The following is a 10,138-nucleotide window of genomic DNA, read 5'->3' as shown; positions in this document are numbered from 1 at the left end:
AACAATAGGGTTGAGATTTGAGGGTCCAATTCCTCCTTTCAGGTTCCAAGAATAAATTAGAATTCCTAGTGCATGCATCCAAACAGACCAAAACAAGAAAAATCTATATCTGCCATAAAAATTCAATAGCTATCTTATCAAACTGAGGAGGGTGTTGTCATAAATTTCTTACATCACAACAATAACATATCAAAGCTAAAATACAAATTCCAAAATCCAATACTAATGACTCAAACAACAGGCCATTGAAATGAAAAATTGAGAGACATTTTTATTAACAAAACTTCTGAAAATCCATCAAAGGCAAGTAAAAAGATCATTTGACAACTTTTTGTACCGCAGTTGCCGAGTTATCATCGGTCAATAGATCGCTCTCTTGCTGTTTCTTCTGCAATGACTTGCGCTCGAGTTCCCGCCACTTGTTGATTGCAGCTGTGCAGATAACTGTATCACCGATGATTCAGTTTTTATTCTTCTTAAAAAATTGGACATTTTTTGTAATTAAAAATATTAAAAGCCACAGAGATGATTAATCGTAAGCTTTGTGTTTAAAATAAAATGTCACTTACATCCGGCGCCGACGAAATAGAGAAATCGAAGGACCTTTGTGCCGGCGGGGCCTGAAGCCATCTCTTCTCCCGTCATCTTTCGCTGCGTTGTGTGTGTTAGTTACTCCTCACTTCGTCATTTTCTTAGAGATTGTTTGGCAGCCGAGAAATGTGATGAGAGAATGAAAAGAGTGATGAGTTTTGCGGGAATTTATACTAGAAATACGAAAAGACAAAATTACCCTTCACCGGTACTTGGCACTTTGGCAGTTGGCCTTTTCCAAATTTTCCAATTTTTCAAAAACAACGTAATGGAAGGGCAAAACAAGTGAACCCGATCAAATTCGGGTTTCAATCCTAAATCGACCCGCCCCGTGAATGAAATAAAAAACGAAAATAACATATGATCTTAGCAATTAGCAATTTCAGAGTTGAAGCTGCAGCCAAAAAAAAAAAGATAAAAAATGGAACAGAGAAGAAGTTCAAAGCTTAACGTAGCCATAATACATCCAGATCTTGGAATAGGTAATTTAATCTGTCTGTTAATTCTCTCAAAATTCTTTTCTTCCAATTTATCAATTTAGGTTTTAATTTCAAATGTTTGTGTGCTAAATTGGATTTAGCCTCTGTTTGGGTGCCGATTTAACTGAAAATTCTGTTGAACTGAAGTGAAAATAATGAATTATAGAAACATGCCGTGTATTATTCATTGGATTTTAAAGCTTTTGCGTTGATTATTCGGATACTGTGCAATGATTGATAGGTGGAGCTGAAAGACTAATTGTTGATGCGGCTGTTGAACTCGTGTCCCACGGGCATAATGTTCATGTTTTTACTGCTCACCATGATAAACGCCGCTGTTTTGAGGAAACCGTTAATGGTGAGTTACTTTTTACATAATTTGTAAGTCATCTTTAAGTTGTAGAATTAGAAGTTGGTAGAATTTGGAGAGAGAGAGAGAGTGTGTGTGTGTGTGTGTGTATGTATATGTGTGTGTATATATATATGTATGGATGTATATATATTTGTTAGTTTTTATATATGTAGCACTTTCAGATCTTGTTTTACATTGCCAATGCATTTAGAAATGTCATTTGATGTTCTGAGTTTTGGTCCAGATTAAAGGTTCGTGTATTAGCTTTTATAGACTTAGTGAAAGTGACCTGGCTGCTTTTGAACTAAACTTGGAAGGCAGGAGGTGATTGAATACGAATAATTATCAGTTTTTTGAGATGAAGGGTATGTTGCAGCTCTAATCATGCCTGAAATTTGTCTGCTAGGCATCTCTGTTGGCATCTGAGAAGCCAAAGCGGAAATAAGCTATTAATTCAAGGACTGAATGTTGGCTTAGATTTAAGATTCTAACCTTTGGCTTTGGATGAGTGTTGCACACCTCAAGAGAAAGGAAACAAAAGGTTTCCAGTGGAGTCAAGGGCATTCTCTGGAACTTTAGAAGCGCTTGATTGTCATGCTCTCTTTTTTCTGCTCCTATGCATTCATTCTTGTTTTCTAGTGTTCAAATTAAAGTTTTTTGACATACAATGTTCATTTAAATTAATTGACTAGGCACTTTTCCGGTTACGGTTTATGGAGACTTCCTACCTCGTCATTTTTTCTACCGTCTTCATGCACTATGTGCATATCTGCGATGCCTTTTTGTTGCTCTTTGTGTGCTACTTCAGTCGTCATCATATGATGTTATAATAGCAGATCAAGTCTCTGTTGTGATCCCGGTGTTAAAACTTAGAAGCTCAACAAAGGTATTTATGCTGAATATCGCCCGTTACATGCAAATCCTTGAACTATTGTTGTTTGAAGTACTATTCTTCTTGGCCAGGTATTATTCTACTGTCATTTTCCGGATCTGTTACTGGCTCAACACACAACTTTTCTTAGGAGGTTATATAGGAAGCCTATAGACTTTGTCGAAGAATTAACAACTGGTTTGATTCTGGTTATGTTTTGCTTATGCAAAATAAATTGTCATCCTTATTTTTTAATTATTTTTTTTGCAATGCCAAATTGCTATATCAATACTAGTTGCATTTTGGATTGCAGGAATGGCAGATATGATACTTGTTAATAGTAAATTTACAGCTAATACCTTTGCAAATACATTCAAGAAACTTCATGCTCGAGGAATTCGTCCAGCTGTTCTTTATCCAGCAGTCAATGTGGATCAGTTTGATAAACCCCATTCTTATAAGTTATAGACGTGACAATCTTCTAGTACTTCTTTTTATTCAACCCAGAATACTTTGTAAACATTTCTGTGATTATGTATCCTCTACTAGTCAAAGCTCAAAGCCTTAACTTTTAAATATCCGCTTTGATGTAGGTTGAATTTTCTCTCCATCAACCGCTTTGAAAGAAAGAAGAATATTGATCTAGCACTTTCAGCATTTGCCATGCTTCAAAACCTTGAAGAAGATGTCTTTAAGAATCACAATACAGCTGATGTAACCTTGACCATTGCAGGTAAGCCTCTACCTATTTCTGATTTGACAGATAGCTTTTACTGACTCTTAGGCGTGTCAATACACTGAGGTTTTGTCTATGAGTTGAGTTTGTTCATTGATTTTGTATATCTGTCGCAAAAAGAAAAGTACCTTCATCCAGTTAGTTATATTGCTTACTTGTCAGAAGTATGTGCAGATGGTTTGCTGGCAATGAAGTTCCTAGTGGTCTGTATGTGACCCATCATAATGCATTTGATCTGTCATTTAGATGACATCAGATGGAAATCCAGTTTTCGTTTAGCATTCTTTCCTGAAGATAGTTTATCATTAACTTTGACTGTCAGTTGGGTTAGCAGATATTTGATGGTTACCATTTACTTCATTAAACTGGATCCATAAAATCATATGCTACAATGTACCCAAAACAAATCAAGAGGTTGGCTTAATCATGTTATCTGTAAAGAGTGAGAGGCAGTTTAGTTGACCAAATTGGTTAGAGATCAGTGTAAAGTTTTTTTGGATGCAGTCTAACTCACTCTGTTTTTCATTGCCAAAAAATTGGTAAAATACTGAAGCATAGTCAATAATCTAGAACTAGACTAATCATTGCACATACAGCTGAACTTAGTAAAGATATAGCTGATGATAAGAGAATGAAAGAAAGTTGCTTGCTGAAACTCAAAAAACTGGTCTTTAACTCGCAATCAGAGGAACTTACACTATCTGCAGCAGGGAAAGCAAAATTGAGTTTTATATACTATGCCTGCACAAACATGAAAGCTTTATTACTAATATGCAATCTAGAAAGCCTACTTGCTTTTGGATTTATTGAAGGAAAATGTAAATCTCTCTGGCTGCAGGTGGGTATGATAAACGCCTGAGGGAGAATGTTGAGTATTTGGAGGAGCTTAAAAGCCTGGCAGAAAGAAATGGAGTGTCTGATCGGGTCAACTTCATAACATCTTGTTCAACAACTGAAAGAAATGCTCTTCTTTCTGAATGCCTGTGTGTCCTTTATACACCAAAGGTGTGGTTGCTTCTAGTATTATCATTGGAGTTGATTCCTAAAAGAGAAAATGATGAACTATAACTTGAATTGGTTGTACAATTAATGTAGGATGAACACTTTGGTATTGTTCCATTGGAAGCAATGGCAGCTTATAAACCTGTTATTGCATGCGATAGTGGGGGCCCTGTGGAGACAATTAAGAATGAGGTGACAGGATTTCTTTGCAACCCTACCCCCCATGAATTCTCTTTGGCTATGGCTAAATTAATTCAGGAGCCCCAGATGGCCAAAAAAATGGGTGAAAACGCCCGACAGCATGTTATGGAGTCGTTCTCAACAAAGATTTTTGGCCAGCATTTGAATCGACTGCTGGCTTATGTTGCCAGGAGTAAAGAGGACTGAAAATGGTGAACACAACATGATGATTATAGGTCTCTATGCATTGGTCTCAAACAAGATATTTGGAGCTGATAACAAGCTGCGTTGTTGTATATTATGAGCTAAAGAGACTGCCATTTATTTGATCGGTACTAGAATTATCTTGATACTGCTCTGTAACCAAGCCTTATCGTTTCTGTAGAGAGCTCTAGCCCTGTGTATGCTTGAATGCGCACATCAAGTAGTTCAAGAGCTAGAGGTAATATGACACAGAATTCCCTTTCTGTGAGATTTCACTAACCTATTCTGAAACTGAAAAGACTGAAACTGTAATGCGATGTCATTTCTAAGAACTCATTTATTGTGGGAAAAACCCTCCTTTTTTTCTTCCTTCTGAGTTTCAAGATTCTGCGTACTTCCCATATTTACATTTTATTTGTTTCGTTTATTACTTTTTTGTGCTTTGTCCATTAACACTTTTGCCCTGAAGGTCGAATTTCTTAACATCATCAGGTTGCCATCATAGGCATTGCCTTTCGGTTGAGATAATGTTATTTTAGTACGGATGTGACCAAATGACATCTCAACACTCATCTCTAATCAGTGTTGCATAGTGTGCAGTACTTAATAAAGAAGGTGACGTCTTCATTTTCAGAAAAATCTCCTCTGGAAAATCTGAAAACGTCCAATAAACCTATAGATAAACTTTCAGAATAATTTCAAAATAAAACTAGCAGATTCTTTGTCAGCGGCTCAATGCAGACTTTGCGGGTGGCATCAGAATTTATTCATGTGAAATCATACTTGTGTCCTTATTCGGCAGCACAAGATAAGGCTCAGCAAACCATCATTCTCAGCAACCCTTCTACTCCGTTCATCATCATCATTGTTGTTATTGTTATTATTATGTATGGAGTGTTGATCAAGTGTGGACTTGAGCTACGGGTCATGGATCACTTGATTATTGACTGGCATCCCACAGCCCGATCAATGATCAGATGACATGTGGCTCAGCTCACAATAACATATGCAACCGTGTGTACCTGATCGGATTTCTACATACATATACATACATACATATATATATATATATATATAGAAATGTTTCAGTCCGGAATTTTAAAGTACGGGAAAATGCGAGAAAACTTTAAAACCGCATGGTTTTAACATATATATATATATATATATATATATATATATATATATAGACATATACTGATATACATATACATACGCATACACACACACACACTAGGCTTTGCAACAATAATATTGAAATATGGATAAAGTAAAAGAAGATATGGAAGTGGCAGGGGATAAGTATCGTTCAATCTTGAATGAAGAAGCAAAGAGCACGCAGTGGAGGCACGGTGGCCCTCCGATTTTCGACAAAGTAAACAAGCTCTTCGAGGAAGGCCGGACCAAGGTGGCTATCAAGCTAGCTAGATAAATAACAAGTTAATTTTCATTATTAATTATTCCATTGATATTTCTCTTAATTAGTTCATAACAAGTATTCAGGGTTAATTTTGTATGCAATCGCAGGAGTGGCCTAAAGGATCAATAGAAGAAACAGTTCAGAATGCTGTAAAGTCTTGGGAAATGGAGCTTTCTCAGAAGACTAGCTCAAATGATTTCAAGACCATTAACCCTGAGAAATTCAAGCTCATTGTTAATGGTACGTACTAGAATAAAACCTGAATCCTTTTTGTGTAATTTTAGGATTTTCCAACATGTATTAAATTGTCTTTAAATCATCGAGTAGTGATTTCAGTTTTAATTTTTTACTAACTGATATTATAACTGCATTGGTTAAAACCCTAACGCCGTTGTGGGTGGATGAACGTAGCTCTTACATAGAGAGTTGCCACTACAAACCTGTCTGTCCTACGAAGGATTAGGGGTTGAATCTACAGCAATAAGATCCTGACACATTGATAGACTTTGGATTGTATCTTATGCAGGAAGAAAGGGCCTGTCGGGAGAAGAGACTCTACAGCTTGGAAGCTACAATGCCTTGCTGAAGAATTCACTACCAATGGAGTTTCAGTATTGCAGAGCAGATGAAGAGACTTTTAAATCATCCCATGATGCATTTCGATCAGCTTTTCCCCGCGGATTCGCCTGGGAAGTGATCAGTGTTTATTCAGGACCGCTAGTGGTTGCCTACAAATTCAGGCATTGGGGTTACTTTGAAGGACCTTTCCAGGGCCACGCTCCTACTGGAGAAATGGTGGAGTTTTATGGGATTGGGATTATGAAGGTATGATTTTAATTAGTTAGTCTTTTATTAATTATTCCTCATTTAGTCGGTTAGTAAAATTTTTTTGGTTTAAAAACAAAGGATTTGAGGTTCGAACCTCATTTATATGGGTGGAGAATGGATTTGGTCGCTGTTAAATTAAATTTGTACATACACACACTTATACATTGTTGATCTAGTTCAAAATCCCAAACTTGATTAAAGTTTGAGAAAATTATTAAACTGTGCGGTTTAATAACTTTTTTAAATTTTAACAAATACAAGATCCTTGATATAATATAAGATAATAAAAAATTTAAACAAAACCTTTTTTAGGTGGATGAATTCATGAGGGCAGAAGATGTTGAAATATACTATGATCCAGCAGAGTTATTTGCAGGCCTCCTTAAAGGGCCAGTACTCAACGCAATTGCTGAAACCCAACAAAACAAGTCTGCTGATACTTCCTCTTCTCATCACTGCCCATTCACTTAGTAACTAACTAGAAATAAAATTTGTCTTTTTATTAATTTTTTTCATTTGTATATTATTTAGCTTATTAGTCCCCAATAAGATGCTAAGATATGTATCACATGCATGCACTTGAAGTAGGGAATTTCGCTTCTTGTTGAGAGTTTTCTTTGTCTCTTTCTCATGAAATGCATCCGTGGATGAATATATGCCAATTCTCAATCTCATAAGGGTTTGTGAGCGTGTGTGTATATATATGCACACATATTGATGGTATGATGTAGGATGATTTAATTGTTTTATAACTTTTTTGAAATTTTCATTTTAATTAGCGTGATATGTGTTTAGGTCTTTTATTTTTATTTTCATTGTTATTTAGTTTTTTTTTATTTAACTTAATTTATTGGGGAAGTAGGATTATCTTGTTATAAATAGGAAGGTCTTGTCGTTATTTTTCATAGGCTATTTTGATTAATAAAAGTCCCCTTTAGTTTTATCTTATGTATTCTTTATTCTTTTTTTTTTAAATTATTATAAGAGGTTCTTTATTAGGGATGGCAATGGGAAGGGGAGGGGAGGGGAGGGGACCGATCTCCCCGTACCCATCCCCGATATTTTGCGTATGGCCCCATCCCCTCCCCGTCCCCGTCAGAATTACTTTAGAGAATCCCCATCCCCTCCCCGAATAATAACAGGGGATCCCCGAGGGTTCCCGATCTCCGAATAACTAATACATTTTTTTTTCGATTTTGAATTAATCATATTAAAATAAAAAATTCAAATAAAAGTAAAGTTTGAAATATATCTTACATTAATATCTATTACAAAAGTTACATACATTAAATTAGTAAGTAACTCAACATGCAAGGGATACAAACTTATTTTACAAACTATTATGAACAAATTAATAGTCTAATACAAAATTGTTACAAATAAAATCGAATTTAGATTCAAAATTAACTTTTTCAATGGTGGCGTGGACACTTTATAAATGTGGACTATTCCCTTTACAACACAATAGTTAAATCGGAGCAAATCAAAAGTAAATATTAGATTAGATTAGATTAGATATTAAAATTGTGATTCGCTGTGGGCAATTATAACATCTAAAATTAAATAAAAAATAGATTTAAGTTTAAAATATTTAAAGAATATCAAAATTAAAAAAAAATGTTTGGCTAATAGAATCTATTCGGTCTTTTTAATGTCCTAAATAAAAATTTAGAACTTTAATTAGCTAATTAGGCCTAAAAGTTTAATAATATAAATATTTTGATATTTTTATTTTTACCAATATTTATAATTTTATAATTTAAATTTTATAATTTATTTACTAGTAATTTTAAAAAATTAAAATTAAATTAAAAATTAAAATGGGGAAATGGGTAGGGGATGGGGATTCCACCTCATCCCCATCCGCTCCCCGAATAAGAAATTGGGTAAAAAAATTTCTCCGTCCCCTCCCCGAATAAGAAATTGGGTATGAAATTATCCCCATACCCTCCCCAAATGGGGAAAATCCCCGAAAGTACTCGTCCCCGTGGGGATTTTTGCCATCCCTATTCTTTATCCTTAACCTCATGTGTGGAGTGTTTTATTGTAAAAAATCTCATAGTGGCTAGTTGTTTTGAATAATACATGATGACACAATCTATTATGTCACGAAGTTGGAGTACAACCGAGTGATCATAACCACTACATTTAACTTAAAACCATGTCCAGTGAGTGAGTTTTATTTCATATCTTTTTAACTTCTATATCCTGCTACGTCATGGTATATTTAAATTAAGAGAATACTTGAACTTCTCAAATTGTTTTCATTGAGGAAAACAATGTTCAAAATTTCCTTGTTAATTGCCAAAATTATTCTATTTTTTTATCTTTCAATATTTTATTCTTAGATTTTTTTTAAAATCAATGTGGGGCTTTACCATATATTGTAAAAATAAAAAATTAATAAAGTTAATAAAATATTTTAATTGCATTGAGGTCTGATGACTTTTAAATGACTGGCTTACTGAATTAGAATTGAAATGGGGAAATGGAAATTAGAATCAGTTGTTTACTTGAGCCCTAAAATCAAAATTTGAATCAACAATATTTTCATTGATATTTTTATTTTATCTTATAATTTGAAATTAATTATTGCTGGTTACAAAAATGTTCTTAGTTAAAACTATTATTGCAAGTTATAAAAATGTCCTTAATTAAAATCAAGTAATTTTTCACTAATAAAATAAATAGGTAAAGATTTAAAGAGAAATATATGCATGTTTATATAATATTGAGCATAATTCTATGATTTACTATACCAGTTGCGGGTTTTTGATTGTTTTCCCTTTCAATCAAAAGTTAACTGGAGAGCATAAAAAATGACTTCACGTAAGTTTTGTTGGCAAAATATGGACAACTTATTCTTTTCTTTTCTTTTCTTTTTTCAATAGTGAAAATGGACAACAATTTAATGTTAAAAGATGATGACTAAACTATATACACGTATAACCAATTAGAATGATGGCGTAGGCTTGTAATGCGTTGATTGTAAATGAGGCCTATATTATGCCATTTGCGATCAAGTTCGCTTCACATATTTCATCACCAAATCAAGCGAAAGGGACGGCCATTGAAAGTTTGGGCCAAATAAATGAAATCTCAATTGTGTATTAGGTGAGGTGGCCCTTCAATGATGATAATCAATGTTCTCAGCGAGTAAAGAGGAAGCAATCAAAGCTTGCTTCATTCGAATTTGTTTCATATTTTTCGTGGCCGAAATTTCTTCCTTAATGAATGATTTATACGTTGATAGTGAATTATAAGAAGATATTCTAATTAACTAATCCTTCTTATCCTTTTAACCACTACATCAAGGTTGAATTATTAAAAAATTATACGTTGATAGTGAATTATAAGAAGATATTCTAATTAACTAATCCTTCTTATCCTTTTAACCACTACATCAAGGTTGAATTATTCAAAAAGGTGCGAACAATCATATCATATTATATGATGTTATGGTGCTCTTTGATCGTCT

The 10,138-nt window shown here is 34.2% G+C and overlaps 2 protein-coding genes across 2 annotated transcripts; both read left to right on the top strand.

Annotated features, from left to right (window-relative positions):
• Positions 1-862: 862 nt before the first annotated feature.
• On the top strand, positions 863-4,782 carry LOC18048087 (alpha-1,3/1,6-mannosyltransferase ALG2). Its single transcript, XM_006442417.2, has 8 exons — positions 863-1,073; positions 1,312-1,428; positions 2,115-2,308; positions 2,386-2,491; positions 2,607-2,754; positions 2,887-3,026; positions 3,868-4,034; positions 4,125-4,782. The coding sequence occupies exons 1-8, from the start codon at positions 1,013-1,015 to the stop codon at positions 4,416-4,418; spliced, it is 1,227 nt and encodes a 408-aa protein (XP_006442480.1). The 5' UTR covers positions 863-1,012; the 3' UTR covers positions 4,419-4,782.
• Positions 4,783-5,673: 891 nt separating this feature from the next.
• Positions 5,674-7,131, top strand: LOC18048086 (pathogen-related protein). The gene is made up of 4 exons (XM_006442416.2): positions 5,674-5,820; positions 5,940-6,072; positions 6,359-6,657; positions 6,973-7,131. Exons 1-4 carry the CDS (start codon positions 5,674-5,676, stop codon positions 7,129-7,131), a joined length of 738 nt encoding a protein of 245 aa, XP_006442479.2.
• The last annotated feature ends 3,007 nt before the right edge of the window (positions 7,132-10,138 follow it).

The sequence above is a fragment of the Citrus clementina genome, unplaced genomic scaffold (genome assembly GCF_000493195.1).
Source record: "Citrus clementina cultivar Clemenules unplaced genomic scaffold, Citrus_clementina_v1.0 scaffold_3, whole genome shotgun sequence".
In the NCBI taxonomy this organism is placed as follows: Eukaryota; Viridiplantae; Streptophyta; class Magnoliopsida; order Sapindales; family Rutaceae; genus Citrus; species Citrus x clementina.
The sequence above is the reverse complement of the archived record's forward strand: the minus strand, read 5'-3'. Positions and strand labels throughout refer to the sequence as shown.

Coding starts and splice junctions, on each gene's coding strand:
- LOC18048086 (XM_006442416.2), top strand. CDS start 5,674: ATGGATAAAGTAAAAGAAGATATGGAAGTGGCAGGGGATAAGTATCGT. Junction 5,821..5,939: donor TCGAGGAAGGCCGGACCAAG/GTGGCTATCAAG, acceptor ATGCAATCGCAG/GAGTGGCCTAAAGGATCAAT. Junction 6,658..6,972: donor ATGGGATTGGGATTATGAAG/GTATGATTTTAA, acceptor AACCTTTTTTAG/GTGGATGAATTCATGAGGGC.
- LOC18048087 (XM_006442417.2), top strand. CDS start 1,013: ATGGAACAGAGAAGAAGTTCAAAGCTTAACGTAGCCATAATACATCCA. Junction 1,429..2,114: donor TTTTGAGGAAACCGTTAATG/GTGAGTTACTTT, acceptor TTAATTGACTAG/GCACTTTTCCGGTTACGGTT. Junction 2,309..2,385: donor AACTTAGAAGCTCAACAAAG/GTATTTATGCTG, acceptor CTTCTTGGCCAG/GTATTATTCTACTGTCATTT.